General features: G+C 45.0%; 1 protein-coding gene across 10 annotated transcripts in view; it reads right to left on the bottom strand.

The window, feature by feature from the left end:
- Positions 1-19,411, bottom strand: part of FRMD4A (FERM domain containing 4A) — a 342,273-nt gene that overhangs the window by 57,862 nt on the left and 265,000 nt on the right. For all 10 annotated transcript variants that reach the window (XM_058191964.1, XM_058191962.1, XM_058191968.1 and 7 more), the window contains exons 8-12: positions 13,463-13,546; positions 10,907-10,972; positions 10,366-10,423; positions 8,621-8,707; positions 1,359-1,435 (exon numbers count right to left, since the gene is read on the bottom strand). In XM_058191964.1, the coding sequence (XP_058047947.1) occupies positions 1,359-1,435; positions 8,621-8,707; positions 10,366-10,423; positions 10,907-10,972; positions 13,463-13,546 (372 nt within the window). The remainder of the gene's footprint in view (positions 1-1,358; positions 1,436-8,620; positions 8,708-10,365; positions 10,424-10,906; positions 10,973-13,462; positions 13,547-19,411) is intronic.

The raw sequence follows: 19,411 nt of genomic DNA, 5'->3' as shown, positions 1-19,411 counted from the left end.
TTTAGTGACCATTCCAAGCTACAACAGCCGTGGGAAAAATAGGAACTTAGGATCATTCTTCAGACTTAAGACCAATGCAGCGTCCCTATGATCACACTATCAAAATTTAGACACTTGGCAAGTGACTCATACTTATGACGGCTGCAGTGTCACGTGATCCCCTTCTGACAAGCAAAGTCAGTGGGGAAAGCCAGATTCACTTAACAACCTTGTGTTACTCGCTTAAAAACCGCAGTGGCTCGCTTAACAACTGCAGCTGGAAGGACGTAAACTGGGACAAAAAACTCACTAAACTGTCTCGTTAGAAATTTGGGGCTCCATTGGGATCGTAAACTGAGGATCACCTTGTAACAATTTGAGAGAAAGGGCAAAGAGTAAAATAGAGACCGCAAACAAAATAAAAAATAAAATCCCATATGCATTTTTATTGCATTATCTAATTTTGCCGGCCAAGAGTGGAGTTGCTGTTTATGTTCTCTGGACAAAAATTAAGCACTGATGAAGAATAAAAGCTAGCCCAGATATAAAAGGGCATGGTACAATAATAATAACACATGCTAAATGATAGCAATTAAATTAAAGATAAAGCACATGGCTTACAATAACAATGTTTCCACATCACCATGACTGTTGTAGGCAAAACATTCAAAATGCAATAAAAAAAAAATATCCATGCAGGGTGGGAACCATGGGATGGAAATCACTTGTGGAAAATTACCAGGTTGTTTTTTTTTTTTTTTTATAACGCATTTAGGGTGTCACAACCGTGAGGGCTAAAACCCATCTTGGCCATTGCTTCAGCAAGCACAATGATTCCACAATCGCAGCAGGGGGCCTCAAATATTGCCTGGAAATTCTCCTTTAGAGGCTTAAATCCGTCCCCCTACTCTGAGCTAGCCCGGGATTACCGTCCTGCAGGCTATACCGGTCCCGGAATAAACCCCAATCACGCCAGCAATTGCCAAAAGATTATAGAGATGGCTTTGAACAAAAGGCCATTTGCAACCGGGCGCCCGCGGGCCACGCTGCCTGGGGCTGCTCGAGAGAGATGGGTAGGTGGGCTTCTCCCCCCCCTCCACCCGGCTGTTCACCGACCCCGAAACTCTTCCTTTCCCCGCCGCCTTCCTTCTCCCTCTCGGGCTGCACATCTTCCCTTCGGGGCTTGATTAGTTGGGTGGGACGGCGAGGAAAAAACCCCCACTCCCCGCAGCCCCAATTCCCACGCGTGAAAGGCAAAGCGTTTCCATCCACGCCTGGGTGGCCGGGCCAGGCGTCTCAGCCGGGTTCCCCCTTGCTGCCTGCCGCCCCGTCCATCTCCTTCCCACGCGCCGCCGGTCGTGCGCCTTTCTTCTCCTTACCTGCGTGGGTCATGCACCTCCACGGAGAACTTCTTCTCGCGGAAATAGAGGTTCTCCAGCTGGCGCCATTGGAAGATCTGCCGGGCGAGAGAAAGAAAGAGAAAGAAAGAAGCGGGGCTGAGCGGGGGCCGCCCTGGTTCTGCCCTGCCCCGGCTGCGCTCCGAAGAGGCGGGCAGAGCCAGGCGGGGACGCCCCTTGGCTGGGGGGAGCCTCGTTTCCCACGCGGGCCGGTGGGCGGATGAGCCAGCGCTCCTTCCCCGCCTTCCTTGGCAGCGCTGCGGGCTTCGAGCGGAGGAAAGCAAGCTAAGGAGCGGAGTTACGTTTGTTTCGCCCTTGCTTCAGTTTCAGCGACCGGACAGCTCCGGGTCTTGCGCCCCGCGCGGGAGATTCCCACGGGAAGACCCAGAGAGAAGGCAATTTAACCAGCCCTTCCTCCCTGCGCGGAGGAGCCCGATTCCAAATTTTGGAGGGTGCGAGAAATGAACCCCAAGGAAGGCGCTTCAAGCATTTTTCCCGACTGTCTAACTAACCCTTGTCTGAAATGGTACTACGGGGTCTCCTTGAGCAGGTGGGATTGGCTAGAAGACCTCTAAGGTCCCTTCCAGCTCTGTTTCTGATTTGGAATTCATGGGATACGGAAGCACCCAGAGAGTTTGACTTTACTTCCAGCGCTGAGTCGAAAAAGGCAGAATGAATAACTCCGGCTGGGCTTTTCTCCCCTTGAATTCTCCTCCAATTCCTCTCCTCCCTCCTCCTCCTCCTTCATCCTTTCTTTTCTCAAAGCTGAAATCACGCCTAGTTTAGGGAAGATTTAAAGGCGGCATTCCAAGCCTCCTCCTCCTCGATAAATGCTGGAGAAAATATCTGAACGGTCTGTAGTGGGAGCTTAAATCATTTAAGGTTTTCCAAAACCTAAGGCTGGTTCAGAAGAGAGGATCTAATCTAATCTAACCGCCCAGGTAGCTCTCTTTTCTGTTCTCTTTCTTTGGAATTCAAAACACGCAAGAGTTAAGTTTCCAGTTTCGGTATGGGACACAGGAGCAGAAGGGAAGACACAAAGTGAGGCTTCTCTTGTCATGCAGAATCAGAGCCAAACCAAGACTTGGATCTTCTCCCCGGTTTGCTTGTGATCGTGGGTGAAATCCAGCAGGTTCTGACAGGTTCTGGAGAACCGGTAGCGGAAATTTTGAGCAGTTCGGAGAACCTGCAAATCCCATTTCTGGCTGGCCCCAGAGTGGGGTAGGAATGCAGATTTTGCAGTACCCTTCCCCCAGGAGTTTCAGCGACGGGGAGAAGGGGATTTCACAGTATCCTTCCCCTGCCACGCCCACCAAGCCACACCCACCAAGCCACACCACGCCCACCAAGCCACACCCACAGAACCAGTAGTAAAAAAAACTGAATTTCGCCACTGGCCAGGATACCATGTGCTTGAAAAAGTAAGTCTCTGAATCCTCTAATCAAAACAGGGTTCCAGATTATGCAGATAAAGCTAGTTTTGGGATCGGGCAAAAAGATTCTTTACCAGACTTCTGGTCAAATGTGCAGTGGTCAGAAGAAGCCAGGATCGACCCAGGGTGGCACTCTTTATCTACCCAGTTCGGGTAACCTGAAGTTCATGTCAAATAGGACAGATTTAAAGCCAATTAAAGAAATCTATACAGGATAAGGAAGAAAGCCAAAGGTGCTTTTTTCAAGAGGCAATTTCTTGTTTTTTTCTGAAGAGGTTTCGCTTCTCATCCAAGAAGCTTCTTCGGCTCTGACTGGATGAGAAGCAAAACGTCTTCAAAGAAAACCAAGAAAGTCCAGTTGACTTTTGGAAAAGCACCCTGGGGGCAACCATGACTTGGATGATAGTGAATCTCCCTAGATCAGGGCTCTCCAACCTTGGCAACTTGAAGCCTAGCGGACTTTAACTCCCAGAGTTGAAGTTCTCCAGACTTAAAGCAAAGCTGGCTGGGGAATTCTGGGAGTTGAAGTCCCCCAGGCTTAAAGCAAAGCTGGCTGGGGAATTCTGGGAGTTGAAGTCCTCCAGGCTTAAAGCAAAGCTGGCTGGGGAATTCTGGGAGTTGAAATCCTCCAGCTTAAAGCAAAGCTGGCTGGGGAATTCTGGGAGTTGAAGTCCTCCAGGCTTAAAGCAAAGCTGGATGGGGAATTCTGGGAGTTGAAGTCCTCCAGGCTTAAAGTCGCCAAGGTTGGAGAGCCCTGCCCTAGATGATAAAGAAGACCAAAAAGCGAGGTTTCTCTTGCTTCTTTAAAAAGCTCCAGATGTTTGCAACTGTTGCTAAGAGTTTGCTCTCAATTTGCAGGACAACGAAGCCACAATCTTCCACTGTGTAGTCACAAGCCAGCAGGGAAAACCAACTTCTCTTGCTAGGCTATCATTAACAGATTCCCTTTTCTGTCCCAAAGCCCCTGGGGGTGGGTGGGTGGAATGAAACACGTGGACAAGGTTGGGATTGAACTGTGCATAATGGAGTGAAAGGCCATTTTTCTACGATGCCGAAACCAAAGCGAATTTAGCAAAGGGCTACAGAGGTTTAAAGAGGGAGAACTTGTTTTATGAGTTATGTTATTAAAACAGAGGTTTCTGGATTATTTTTCTGGAAGTCTTGGGGTTCTTTTGGTGTGTGTGTGTGTGTAATATAACAGGATTCTGTTTGAGCTCAGACATAGAAGACTGGAGGCTAAAATTAGGCAACTGGAAACTAAAACGTATGAACTTCCCATTGTAGTTGTGTTTCTCCCCCCAACCCAAGGCTCTAAAACCTCATTTATTAGATATTTAATTACCTGAACAGTGATACATGGCATACTATGAAAGGCAATCCCAAAGCATTTTTTTAAAAAAATGTATCTGACACAGTTTTATTCTGAGTCTTTAAGATAAAATGCTGGACAAAATAAAGAGCGAACTGATGCTGTTACCTAGTTGGGTTGTGAAACGTCTGCCAGGAAACAACCAAGAGACCAACGGAGACCCCATAGTTTAACAAAATTTCTCTTCTATTGATTGGTAGCTCTTCTACTGATTAGTATGCTCTATATCAGGGGTCTCCAACCTTGGCAACTGTAAGCCTGGTGGACTTCAACTCCCAGAATGCCCCAGCCAGCAAAGCTCACTCTCTTGTAATCCCTTCCTCTGCAATCTCTCCACTTTAAGAGATTAAGAGAAAAAGAAAAAAATATGGCTGGCTGGGGAATTCTGGGAGTTGAAGTCCGCCAGGCTTAAAGTTGCCAAGGTTAGAGACCCCTGCTCTATATCACTTTGGTGAACCTTTTCGGCACCCAAACGGGGGCGTATGTGTGTGCGTGTGTCTTTGCGTGAAGAGCAGCTGCCCCAGTACACATGTGCATGCCAGAAAGATAATATTCTGCTTTATGCCATGCGCATGAGCACTGGCCACCTGGTCTTCCCGTCTCTGGCACGCATCCACGTGCAAAGACCAGCTGGCCAGTGTGAATGTGCGTGCTGGAAACCAGAAGATTATCTTCCCAGCGTGCGCATGCGCACCAGGAGGCTACGTACTTTCCCAGTTTCGGGTACCCCCGCATGCATGAAGACCAGCTGGACGGTGCGCCGTAACCCGGAAGAGCAACAGGCGATGGCTCGCATGCTCGGAGACATGGCTCTGCGTGCTACTTCCAGCACACATGCCATAAGTTCGGTGTCATGGCTGTATATTCTCCGTTATGTCCAATTCAGTGGCTCACAAACTGGACAGATCCAGCCTCTTTTAAATCTATGGAGAGATTCCCAGACACAGACCTGAGATCACTTCCTCTTATAAAATTAGAAACTCCAACTGGAGCAGGCCAGCTCTCGGGGTTACACCACCAGGAAGTGGTCATCCCTCTGCAATCAAAGGTTTCTTGCCTGGGACGAGCACTTTGGGCAGGGCAACAAGCGGTGACTTTAGTTGTGGTTTCATCTGATGTGGCTGCTGGCCACTAGGACCTCAGCATGAGAAGAACACAACGTCCCGATCTTAGGAAGCCCTTAGAAAATGCTTCAACTCTCCCACACGGGGATAAAGCAAGACTTGGATCTTCTCCCCAGTTTGGTTGTGTGCAAATACATTGATCTGGGCCAGTGGTGAAATCTAAATTTTTTTTTTACTACCGGTTCTGTGGGCGTGGTCCGGTGGACATGGCTTGGTGGGCGTGGCAGGGGAAGGATATTGCAAAGTCTCCATTCCCTCCCAACTCCTGGGGGAAGGATACTGCAAAATCCAGTGGTGGGATTCAAATAATTTAACAACTGGTTCTCTGCCTTAAGGACCAACTGGGTGGGCGTGGCTCGGTAGCCATGTGACTGTGTGGGTGTAGCTAACTCAACATCACTCAGGTCGATGGATGCTTTGCCTTGGCTGTTACAATGTACTAAGGGTTAACCAGAGAGGCAGTTTCTGTAAGCAGGGCGATAAAGATTAGGATAGAAACACCACCAGAATGTTGCCTTCCTGCCTTCCTTACAGGATTAGCCCTGTAAAGTGGAAAAAAATAAGATTTCTTCCTACAACCGGTTCTCCCAAATTGGTGCAAACTGGCTGAATCCCACCACTGGCAAAATCCCCATTCCCACCCTACTCCTGGGGGGAAGGATACTGCAAAATCTCCATTCCCACCCCACTCCTGGGGGAAGGATACTGCAAAATCTCCATTCCCTCTTCACTCCTAGGGGAAGGATACTGCAAAATCCCCATTCCCACCCCACTCCTGGGGGAAGGCTATTGCAAAATCTCCATTCCCTCCCCGCTCCTGGGGGAAGGCTATTGCAAAATCTCCATTCCCTTCCACACTTCAGCAGAAGGATACTGCAAAATCCCCCTTCCCTCCCCACTCCAGGGGAAGGATTTTGCGAAATCTCCATTCCCACCCCACTCTGGGGCCAGCCAGAGGTGATATTTGCCGGTTCTCTGAACTACTAAAAATTTCCGCTACGGGTTCTCCGGAACCTGTCAGAACCTGGTGGATTTCAACCCTGGTCTGGGCTCCAGATGTGGTTCTAGATCAGGGCCAGGATACCGTGTGCTTGAACAATAAATCTTTGAATCCTCTAATCAAAACAGGTTTCCAGATTATGCAGGTAATGCTAGTCTTGGGATCGGTCAAAGAGATTCTCTACCAAATTTCTGGTCAAATGTTTGGAGGTCAGAAGAAGCAAAGGTTGATCTGGGGGGGCCCCTGTTGTCTACCCAGTCTGAGCAACCTGAAGTTCACGTTTGGCCAAAACAGGACAGATTGAAAGCCAATGAAAGAAATCCATAGGAGATAAAGTCGTTGTTAGTTTGTAGGCATGATGGCTAATCATTTGCTCATCTGTTTTTCTTCGGGATAATCATTTGCTAAATATATGAACGTGGCCCCTGGAGGAGAACTCTTGAAATAGGGAAAGCTCTACTTAACGCTGTATCGAAGGATACTTTATTAATTATTATCTAGGCATGCACCATGCCGATTTTGGTTCTGGGAACTTTTCTACAGTGTCCCAAAGATTCTTTTCAAAAGGCAACTGGACTGCCTTGGGTTGTGTTTTTTTTTGCCATTGAAAATGTTTCGCTTCTCATACAAGAAGCTTCTTAAATTCTGGCTGAATGGTGGGGAATGGTGGAAGGATTTAAAATAGAGTGGAGTGGAGTGGAGTGGAGTGGAGTAGAGTAGAGTAGAGTAGAGTAGAGTATAGTATAGTAGAGTAGAGTAGAGTAGAGTAGAGTAGAGTAGAGTAGAGTAGAGTAGAGTAGAGTGGAGTGGAGTGGAGTGGAGTAGAGTCAAAGAGAAGAGAAGGGAAGGGAAGGGAAGAGAAGATAATATAGAAAATGAATAGAATAGCAAATATGGAATGGAATGGAATGGAAGGGAATGGAAGGGAAGGGAAGGGAAGGGAAGAGAAGAGAAGAGAAGATAGAACAGCTCATTTAGTGATGTTCCAAGTTACAACGGCACTGAAAAACGGGGCTTATGACTGTTTTTCACACTTATGACCATTTCAGCATCCCCACAGTTGCGTGATCAAAATTTGGATGCCTGGCAACAAGTGACTCGTATTTATGACGGTCGCAGTGTCCCTGGGGTCACGTGATCCCCTTTTGCGACCTTCTGACAAGCAAAGTCAACGGGAAAGCCAGATTCACTTAACAACCGTGTGACTCACTTAATAATAACTGCAGGGATTCACTGAGAAATTGTGGCAAGAAATGTCATAAAATGGGGGCAAAAGTCACCGAACAACTGTCTCCCTTACCAACAGAAATTTTGGACTCAACTGTGGTCGTAAGTCGAGGACTGCCGGTAATATAAGATGACTTGAGGGAGGCCAGCCCAGACATTGGCTGCCAAAGAAAGTTCTCAAGGATGCAAAATCTCCTCTGAATAACTTAATTGACTGGCTTGAGCAACAACAGACGGATGGAAAAGCCACCAGAGATGCTGGAAGAAAAATGTTGAGAAAGATCTCCACCTGCCATCTTTGATTTCTATCCTCCATCCTTGATTCCTGTGGAATCAAGGTTGATCAACTCGGCAGAGAAAGAGTTACTAACACCAACAGAACAACCCAGAGTATAAATGTATATAAAGCAGCTACAATCCCAGATTTCATCCAACTTTCCTTTTTCTTCCCATCTTCCTAATTTCTTTTAAGTCAGGGAGGATCCTGACCAAACGGTTGGAGCCATCGGATAACCGTCATAATCAGTGGTGGGATTCAAATAATTTAATAACCGGTTCTCTGCCCTAATGACCAGCTGGGTAGGTGTGGCTTGGTGGTCATGTGACCGTGTGGGCGTAGCCAACTCAACATCACTCAGGTCGATGGGCGCTTTGTCTTAGCTGTTACAATGTACTAAGGGTTAACCAGAGAGGCAGTTTCTGTAAGCAGGGCAATAAAGATTAGGCTAGAAACACCATCAGAATGTTTCAGTTCCTTACAGGATTAGCCCTGTAAAGTGGAAAAAAGCAAAATAAGATTTCTTCCAACAACCAGTTCTCCAAACTGCTTAGAAAGTTAACAACCGGTTCTGTTGAATATGTGCAAACTGTCTGAATCCAGCCACTGGTCATAATTCTGACTAGGTGCCGATGGCATTGTAGAATACAAACTCAGCTGGGCCCAAAGATATGTAATTTTTCCTTGCAATTTCCTTGCCATTGAGGACAGAGTTGCTTTCTGAAGAAGATCAGTAACTAGGTTTAAAATTTCCTGGAGTTTCCCCTGCAGATCTTCAACGCTTCTTTAAACCAGGATGTTTCATGTGACTTACCTTCCTTGGCTTCACTTTGTCGTGATAGTCATATTGGAAGATCCCTTTGTAGCTGAGTCCTAACCACCACGGGATTCCCTGCTTATCCTAGAAGGATGGGGAGAAACAAGAATAAATGACTTAGTTCTGTTGCATTTTACTATTTAACCTAGAATTAAGGAGACATTTCCTGACTGTGAGGACAATTAACCAATGGAACAGCTTAGAGTAATGGCCAAAATTGTGGAAACCTTTTGGGAAAAGTATATTTTTGACGTTTGATGGCTAATAACGCCACTTTTTTTGGGGGGGGAGGAAGTTTCAAGATAATCCTATCCCACTGCTGGAATAGCCCAGACCTTAACCCAATTGAAAATCTATGGATTTTCCGACTAAAGAAACTTTAGAAGCGACCCAGCAATAAAACCCAGTTAATAGAAGCCATCCTTCAATCTTGGCTTCACAATATAACAGCTGCAGAACTCAAAGACTTGGTTCACTCCATGGGAAGACCTTGTAAGGCTGTCATTCATGCTAAAGGTGACCCAACTAAGGATTAACTGACATGGTGAACATTTTTATATATCTTGTTTTTTTTCTATGGTGATCATTTTTGTATATCTCATTTTTTTCTACGTGTTTCACTTTTCTTCTTTCTACTGTAACTGCTATTCTAATAGCAAATCCTTCATAAAACTTCTTGCATTACATTTTTGATTCAATTATCTTTCCATTGATATATAATTTTATGGTACAAACTAAAAAAAAGTGGTGTTCTTAGCTAGTTTTAGAAAATACACTTTTCCCAAAAGGTTTCCACAATTTGGGCCACTACTGTAGCTTGCCTTCAGAAATTATGAATGCTTCAACCCTGGAAGGTTTTAAAGAAGAGACTGGACAGCTATTTGTCTGAAATGATAGAGGGGTTTCCTGGCTTGAGCAGGGGGTTCTCTGTCCAAAATGTGGACTTTGCTCTCTTCATAGGAGTGGCCTTCGTCCTTTAAATGCAGATGGAATGCTGAATCTTGTACAGGAGGGTTTGCTCTCTTATATTGTGCTGTGAGTTTTATGCACTTATGCATTCCAGGTATCTGATATTTTCCCGTTTGATCTACTTCCCTATGAAGTCACGGAGGCCCATTTATTCATCGTTAACGCAAAACAGAACGTTTGGAACAGAACCCTATATAAATAAATAATGATTGCAGTTGTTCATGATCAACCTTTTTTACGATGTAAAAAAGATGCTGAGACTCTAGAAAGAGTGCAGAGAAGAGCAACAAAGATGATTAGGGGACTGGAGGCTAAAACATATGAAGAACGGTTGCAGGAACTGGGTATGTGTAGTTTAATGAAAAGGAGGACCAGGGGAGACATGATAGCAGTCTTCAAATATCTCAGGGGTTGCCCCAAAGAAGAGGGAGTCAAACTACTCTCCAAAGCACCTGAGGGTAGAACAAGAAGCAATGGGTGGAAACTAATCAAGGAGAGAAGCAACTTAGAACTAAGGAGAAATTTCCTGACAGTTAGAACAATTCATCAGTGGAACGACTTGCCTGCAGAAGTTGTGAATGCTCCAACACTGGAAATTTTTAAGAAAATGTTGGATAACCATCTGTCTGAAATGGTGTAGGGTTTCCTGCCTGGGCAGGGGGTTGGACTAGAAGACCTCCAAGGTCCCTTCAACTCTGTTGTTGTTGTTGTTGTTGTTATTATTATTATTAACTCATTTGTGAATTAAATAACACTTTTCAGAGCTCACGCACCTTGACTGCATAATAATGGACTCCGTAGGTTGGAAGGGACTCTACAATGCTCATGTAACTGGAAAAGAAACATTAAAAAAATGTCAAAGACCCAAACTGCATGATAGTTAATGCAAAAAAAAAAAAAAAAGCAATCCTGACATCTGGGCAACCTTTCTAGACCCATCTTTGCAATCCAACCTTGCATCTTTTAAACCCCCCAAAAATTGCAATTCATGTCACTTAAACATCACAATGCATTACTTTAAAAACAGTGCAGAAAAACAGAGCAAAAATGATGAGGCTAAAACATACGATGAACGGTTGCAGGAACTGGGCCTGGTGAGTAAGTGAAGAGAAGGACCAGGGGAGACAGGATAGCAGCCTTCCAGTATTGGAGGGGCTGCATAGAGAGGAGGAGGGGGGGTCAAGCAATTTTCCAAAGCACCCAGACAAGGAATGATGAATGGAAACTGACCAAGGAGAGATCAAGGTCACCATGAGATGTAGAATTCACACCGGCCAAAGTTTTCTGCATCCAGAATTCCCATTTGTGACTTACTTGACAATAGCTTGGCCTCTTGTCTGTCCATTCAGCTTCTTGTAATGCTCAATCACTCGATCCTCACTTGGAAAAAAGAGGGGGGGGGAAACACACACCAGGATTTAATTTAGCAGGCAGAGCTGAAAAAGTATGATGGGATTTCATGGTAGGAGATACCAGCTCCTCGGTGATCAAGAGATTGCAAAGATCTCTGGGATCAACTGAATACAGCAGACAGGAGCTTTTACAGCTGTCCCCTGTGAGAATGAAGGTGTGGGCACTCCTGCACTTGAACTGGTCTTGGATTGCAGAGACCCGAATCAGATCCCCGCTCGATCAAGGAGATCACTGAGTGACTATGGATCAGCTGCTCTCTTCCAGCTGCCTGGGAGTATAGTTATGGGGATAATGTCAGGGAGGATTCTATCCTCAAAAGTTGTGCTTCTCAACCTTGGCAACCTGAAGGCGTGTGGACGTCCAGCATGGGGGTTGGGGAATTATGGGAGTTGGAGTCTTCTTCAAGCTTCCAAGGTTGGAGAAACACAGTTCTAGAAGTTAACATGAGCTTTCAGATAAAAAAAATGGGAAAAGCGATTTAAGAATAAGGACGTAGAAAGAACACTGGCCCTGTAAGTCAGAATCTATTACAGACACCAGGGGCCTCTGGTGGCTCAGCAGACTAATGCAGTCTGTTATTAACAGCAGCTGCTTGCAATTACTGCAGGTTCAAGCCCCACCAGGCCCAAGGTTGACTCAGCCTTCCATCCTTTATAAGGTAGGTAAAATGAGGACCCAGATTGTTGGGGGCAATAAGTTGACTTTGTATATAATATACAAATAGGATGAAGACTATTGCTTAACACAGTGTAAGCCGCCCTGAGTCTTCGGAGAAGGGCGGGATATAAATTCAAATTAAAAAAAAAGACTTTGAGAAGTTTCCCAAGCACTGTAGTAGAATTTCACAGAGTAAAGGCAGGGAACTTCCTCCAGACTTTCGGCCCTGGCGCAAGACTCCTTTTGCAGAAAGGTGGGGCGGGTGGGGGGGGGTGTCAGCCGTTGCAATGAGTGGGTGGGCCGGAGAGAGAGAGAATCAATAAAGGTCGCCCAGCCACAAAATGAAAAGCACATTCCCTTTGCTGTCATCAAATTACAGCGGTGGAGAAATTAAAGGGGAAGCCGATAAGATGGCTGGGAGCCAAAATCCTTCAAAAAACAAGACATGAAAGACTGCAAGTGAACTGTGGAAGGCAAGAAATTTCTCTTTCCGCTTCCTGGGCAGATTCATATTTGGTGCTGATGAAAGAGACAGAAGGGGGAGTTTCCTTAGGGCTCCCTGTTTATTTTAAGTTGGATGCTTCCATGTCTTCTAACGTACAGGTGGATTTAATTCTCAGCCTAGCACAGGGGTCGGCAACCTTAAACACTCAAAGAGCTACAAAGGTCCTAACTGGAAGCCCCCGTTCAATTCTAGAGCCAACTGGTTCTAGAGTCCGGTTCCCACATCATAGTCTTCTCCTCGTGCGGCGTCCTTTTTCCTCTACCTGTCCTAATCGAAATCCCTATCAATTGTGGAGCCGACCGGCGACAGGGAGTCGCAGCAGAGGGATGAAAGAGCCACATGCGGCTCCAAAGCTGCAAGTTGCTGATCCCTGGTCTAGCAGGAGGAGAAAATGAGAGATTATTTGTAGGGCAGAAGTTCTCCCAAACTCCATCTCCATCTCCCGGCTCTTGTCCTGGTGAAGGTTTGTAGTATATACACAATGCAAAGGAGGCAATGGCTCTTTCTTATGTGATAGACCTAGGATGAAACAACCTGTTGGAGAAGCCACTTAGTAAAAAGTCTGGGAAGGGTTTACAGGTAGCCTTCAACCTGCATCCAGTAGCTCAGGGGGTCATTTGAAGTTCTGAAGACTTATCTGGGGTCTGTTTTTGGCCTAGTTTTGAGCTGCGGTGGCGCAATGGTTAGAATGCAGTACTGCAGGCAACTTCTGCTGCCTGTCGGCTGCCTGCAATTTAGCAGTTCGAATCTCACCAGGCTCAAGGTTGACTCAGCCTTCCATCCTTCCAGGGTCGGTAAAACGAGGACCCAGATTGTTGGGGGGCAATTGGCTGACTCTGTAAACCACTCAGAGAGGGCTGTAAAGCAGTATATAAGTCTAAGTGCTATTGCTATTCCTCTCTCCCTTTCCTTCCTTCTGTGATGGGGCAGTGGTTAGGATGCAGCATTGCAGGCTGACTCTGCCCACAGTCAGGAGTTCGGTCCTGACCAGCTCAAGGTTGACTCAGCCTTCCGTCTTTCCAAGGTTGGTAAAATGAGGACCACCTTGTTGGGGGTAATAAGATGACTCTATAAACTGCTTGGAGAGGGATGTAAAAGCAATATGAAGCGGTATATAACTCTAAGTGCTATTGATACTTTTTAGGTTCCAATAGTTAGGCTCTCCCTCCCCGCGGTCATGCTATGGCACGTTAGCTGCATGGCAACTGGCGAGCACTGAATGGGAGGTGAGTGTCTTTACCACCAGGCCACCAGCCCACTCGGGGTAGATCTTACTAAAGATGTCAAATATTTACCAATAAGCCAGAGATGGGTGCTCCTTAAGAGCTTGCGTTGGAAGCGCCGGCAATTTCTTCAAGTCCGTCCTTACAGTTTCATTGCTGAAAGAAGAGAAGAATAAGAAATTCAGTTTCTGTGCAGGTTAACCCAGAGATGAAAGTGAAGGGCTGAGACTTGATTCTTATTAATGGGATGCTGTGAAATGGTTCTTTCGCCATTTCTCTTTTGCTTAGTAAGAAAAGAAGAGAAGAGAAGATGGAAGGGAGGGAGGGAAAGGGAAGAAGGAAGGGGAGGAGAGGGAGAAGAGATGGAAAGGAAAGGAAGGGAAGGGAAGAGAAGAGAAGAGAAGAGAAGAGAAGAGAAGAGAAGAGAAGAGAAGAGAAGAGAAGAGAAGATCCACGTATTCTCCAAAACACTTGAGGGCAGGACAAGAAGCAATAGATTGAAACTAATCAAGGACAGAAGCAACCTAGAATTAAATAATAAATTTCCTGACAGAACTATTTTTTTTTCTTTGAGCCCTGGTGGTGCAGTGGTTAGAATGCGGTATTGCAGGCTAATTCTGCCAACTGCCAGCAGTTGGATCCTGACCAGTTCAATTATGACCGGCTCAACTGTTGGGAGCAATTAAGCTGACTCTGTAAACTGCTCAGAGAAGGCTGTAAAAGCTCTGTGAAGCAGAATGTAAGTCTAAGTGCTATTGCTATTTATTTTCTTTTTTCTTTGCATTTTGGTAAACAGATTTTTTTAAAAAATACGAATTCAAAACATCATTATGTTTTCAGAGTGTGGAAAGCCATTATGTGCAAGGAAGGAAGGAGAAAGTTCTGCAAGGAAGCCAGCTCTCTCTCTCTCCAGATTTTTATGACTTCCAAAAATCCTCCAAGGAGCAATTAATTGCTGAGCAGAGATCTCCAACCGGAGTGGCCTTTCCTGCCTTGACAAGTCCTTTGTTTGCCCTCCCCTCCACCCAGTCCTCGGCCTGCTTGGAGGGTGAGTGGGGAGTGTGTTTCCTGTGGGAAGGTGGAAGGCTTTCCTGCAAGGCTGAGAAATTTGGCCAAAACACCACAAAAAAAAAAGAGAGAGGAAAATTCCTGGCTGGAGAAACTGCTGAGATTCTGGCTCCCCCAACGAAAGGAACTCTTGTGACTCGGTTTGCCTTTTTATGTGCATTCATTTTGGAATAAAACAATGTTTTTAAAAAACAGCGAACAGAAGCCAAGAAAACACGTCTCTTGCGTGCAATACAAAAATCAAACATTCATTTTTATTTAGGTTGTATGATTTTCTCCCCCACCCTCCCTCCTTCCTGTTCAATTCTTGGATGGGGGACTCCCTGCAGTTTTCCTGGCAAGATTTTTCAGAAGTGATTTGCCATTGCCTCCTTCCCGGGGCGGAGAGAAAGTGGCTGGCCCCAGGCCACCCAACTGGCTTTGAACTCCTGGTCTCCCGGTTTCTAATTGGGTGCCTTAATCACTACACCAAATTGGTTCTCCGTATCACTTTAGGCAATCCCATTATTAACATCTAAATCAGTTACATGAGTTAAGAAGTTGAGTGCAGAGAACAGCAACAAAGATGATTAGGAGACTGGAGACTAAAACATATGAAGAACGGTTGCAGGAACTGGGCATGCCTAGTTTAATGAAAAGAAGGACTAGGGGAGACATGATAGCAGTGTTCAATATCTCAGGGGCTGCCCCAAAGAAGAGGGAGTCAAGCTATTCTCCAAAGCACCTGAGGGTAGAACAAGAAGCAACAGATGGAAACTAATCAAGGAGAGAAGCAACCTAGAACTAAGGAGAAATTTCCTGACAGTGAGAACAATCAATAAGTGGAACAATTTGCCTGCAGAAGTTGTGAATGCTCCAACACTGGAAATTTTTAAGAAAATGTTGGATAGCCATTTGTCTGAAATGATGTAGGGTTTCCTGCCTGGGCAGGGGGTTGGACTAGAAGACCTCCAAGGTCCCTTCCAACTTGGTTGTTATGTTATGTTATGTTATGTTATGTAATTTAAGAAGTGGATTGTTACAGTATTAGATACCGTATGTATATTAGTATTAAGTTAAGAGTAGACAAAAAATGAATATGGCTGTAAATTTTAATTGTTATTGCACAAGACGTTTGTATCCAGACGACACACTGTTTAATGGAAGATGGATTGTTTGTATTCAAATAAAAATAAAAAATTTTGGCAAAAAAAAAAAGGAATAAAAATGTAAATGGTCGATAAAATTAAACATATATTTATCTTATTGGCGCTTCCAACAAAATCGGTGTTTATACTGTATTTATAATTGATATGATACCAGATGCATTGAAGGATTAACATACACAGATTAATATGGGGCCCAGGTGTGAAATCCAGCAGGTTCTGACAGGTTCTGGAGAACCGGTAGCAGAAATTTTGAATAGTTTGGAGGACTGGCAAATGCCACCTCTGGCTGGCCCCAGAGTGGGGTGGGAATGGAGATATTGCAGTATCCTTCCCCTGGAGTGGGGTGGGAATGGAGATTTTGCAGTATCCTTCCCCTGCCAGGCCCACCAAGCCATACCCACAGAACTGGTAATAAAAAAATTTGAATTTCACCATTGATGGGGCCCCGATGCTCGTAGGGCCCACGGGCAAGTGCCCATCAAGAGGTGCGTGCATTAAGACCGCCCTGCCAAGAACCTCAACTGATCCAGCCACGATGGCTCCATCTTTAAAACGGGCAAAGTCGATTGTATTGCACGGTGTCGCTTGTAGCCTTTGCTTGCACAATGGCTACGGTTCTTTTGAGGAGAGCAGAAAGCATCTGGGAGACAAATCGTTCTTTGTTTCTCAGATGGAAGAATTCAGCTTTCAGCCTTCGTTGCCAAGGCTGGATTTCTTGGTCATTTGCCCAAAGACAATAGGAAATCGCGTGGGAATCTAGATGCGGTCCTTTCCAGAGTAAACGTTTCCAGAGCAAAATTTCCTCTGATTAACACAACTGTTTCAAAAGCACCCTGAAGTTAATTTTCGCTTGTAAAGAATTATGGTCGCTCCTGGATCGCAGTTACAGTATACACCATGCTTGCTAAAATCTTAGAGGAAACGAAAACTGGCAGTGGTGGGTTTTACTCAGGGGTGAAATGCTCCCGGTTCAGACCGGATCGGTTGATCCGGTAGCGATGGCGGCAGGTGGTACAGAGAACCGGTAGCAAAAATCCCTGCATCCCCCCCACCCATGCCCGGCTAGAGCCGCGCGATCGTCAAAGCCTTTTTTTTTTTACTTTTAAAAGCATTTTTTTTAACTATTTCTTTGGCTGAATAGGTTGTAAAAAATGCTTTTAAAAGGTTAAAAAAAAGAGGGTCTGACTTTCCCAGCTGAGCTGCGTGATCAGCAGAGGCTTTTTAAAAAACTTTTTTTTTATTGAAAAAGTTTTAAAAAACAAAAACATTTCCCCCCCTTTTTTCCCCCCTCCCTCCCAGAAAACCCCCTTCCCCTCCTCCCCCGCTTCCCGGGTCAATCACAAGGTATTGTTATACATAAACCAAACAAAGAGTAGAATTTTCCCTTCTAAGCCAATTAACCTCATCCAAATCTTTTCATCTCCCAACCCCCTCCCCATTACATAAAATAATACTTCCTAATTATTCAAAGGCAATCTGATATTTCTTAATCTGATATCTGTTTTGTAGATAATCAATCCATTTTTTCCATTCAATTAAATATCTTTCCTGCGTATTGTCTTTTAAAAAAGCTGAGATTTTAGCCATCTCAGCCAAATTAATGACTTTCAATATCCATTCTTCTATTGTAGGTAAAAAACTTTTAAAAGCATGTTTTCTACAACCTTTTTGGCCGAAGAGGTTGTAAAAAAAATGCTTAAAAAAAAAAAAAAAGATCACGCACCACAACTGATCACCCCCCCCTGACCCGTGCGCTCTTCTACTTATTCCATGCCTCCTTTTAACGCGCACTGCACGCCCAGGCATCTCGCATTTGGTGTGTGGTGAAAACTGCGCATGCGCAGCCAGCGAACCGGTAGTAAACCAGATCAAATTTCACCATTGGTTTCATTTACCTTTGCTACTGGTTCACTCGCATGTGCGCACGAGCAAAGGGCATGTACAGAAGCTTCTGCACATGCGCAGAGGGTATTTGATGACGTCTGGGCAGAGCGTCCCACCACCGCTACTACTGGTTACCCGAACCAGAGCTAACTGGTAGCAACCCACCACTGAAAACAGGGTTCGCAGCATTTTTGGGGCTGAATTGCAACCGAACTAGAAATAATCTAGCATAGCATCTAAAAAATAACTGAAGAGGTGGCGTACAGCTGTTATTTGGAATAGGGGAGTGAAACCATTAGGCAAGGAAAAGAAAATTATCCTTTTCGCTTTCACCTTTTTGGTTTCAAAAATGTTATCTCTTTTATGTCAACAATGGTTTATTTTTATATATTAAAATATAAAATATGCAATCTTTACGTATTGCAAAAGAAGCTGTTGGAGTTGCCACCTGTAACTTTTGGAAGCTCCAGGCGACTTGCAAGCGCTCACAGGATTAAGTGTTGCTTTGAACCTCTTTGGATCTTCACCTTGGTGAGGTCACCACGCTTATTGAGTCAGCCGTGTGTGCAGCCGCAGCCCAAAAAGCTAATACAATCCTGAGTTGTATAAATGGAGGCATAGAATCAAGATTGCATGAAGACGTATTAGGTATCGCTTTATAAAACCCTAGTAAGGCCACACCTGGAATACAGCAACCAATTTTGGGCCCCAAAACTACAAAAAAAGATGTTGAGACTTTGGAAAAAGTCCAGAGAAGAGCTACTAAGATGATCAAAGGCCTGGAGACTAAAACATATGAAGAATGGCTGCGGGATTTGGGGTTGGCTAGTCTAAAGAAAATAAGAATTAGGGGTGACATGATAACAGTCTTCCAGTATTTGAGGGGCTGCCACAAAGAAGAAGGGGGCCAACTTATTCTCCAAAGCCCCTGAAGGCAAGAAGCAATGAATGGAAACTAATCAAGGAGAGAAGCAACCCAGAATTAAGGAGAAACTTCTTAACAGGGAGGACAATTTACCCGTGGAACAGCTTGCCACCAGAAATCGTGGGCACTCCAACACCGGAGGTTTTTAAAAAGAGACTTCTATTCTATTCTATTCTATTCTATTCTATTCTATTCTATTCTAATTCTACTCTGTTTATTGCTGAGACTTGCTGCTTCTCACAACTGCACATTTCTGACTGGGATCTCTTCTGACAATGGGTCAGTTCATCTTCCTCCTATATGCTATTTGTAGTCTGGAGGAGTCTGTCAGCCAGGGGTGAAATCCAGCAGGTTCTGACAGGTTGTGGAGAACCAGTAGCAGAAATTTTGAGCAGTTTGGAGAATCAGTAAATATCACCTCTGACTGGCCCCAGGAGAGGGGAGGGAATGGGGATTTTGCAGTATCCTTCCCCTGGAGTGGTTTAGGAATGGTTTTGCAATATCCTTTCCGTGCCACACCCACCAAGCCATGCCCACAGAACCGGTAGTAAAAAACATTGGATTTCACCACTTCTGCCAATGTTATGTAATTGTGGTAGTTGAGGACCCAAAATACCTAGAAGGTATCAGTTTAGAAAAGGTTTAAATGCATATTAGGCCTACAGGTGCTTCTGAATTTATGACCCACCAAGGCAAAAAAACTTGTTAGATACGTCGAGGAAGAACCAAAAGACAGCAAAACACGGTGTTTAGGAAGGTCTACTGAGTCCCCATATATCACTTTGCCCCAACCTGACACACTCCAGATATTCTGGATTTCATTCTCAGAGAATGAAATAGGTTGAGATCTAATTCTGGTGTCCACCAAGTTCGACAAGGCAGGGTTGTTGAATAAGAGGGTTGGTTTCCATGTCTAAATTAAGAGAAGACATGAAGGCAGCCTTCCAAATTTCCAGGGAGGGTTAGAAGCTTGTAAAAACAGGGACTTTCAGCTGA

The sequence above is a fragment of the Ahaetulla prasina genome, chromosome 7 (assembly GCF_028640845.1).
Source record: "Ahaetulla prasina isolate Xishuangbanna chromosome 7, ASM2864084v1, whole genome shotgun sequence".
Taxonomy (NCBI): domain Eukaryota; kingdom Metazoa; phylum Chordata; class Lepidosauria; order Squamata; family Colubridae; genus Ahaetulla; species Ahaetulla prasina.
Note: the sequence above shows the minus strand (reverse complement) of the source record. Positions and strands in the feature narration are given on the sequence as shown.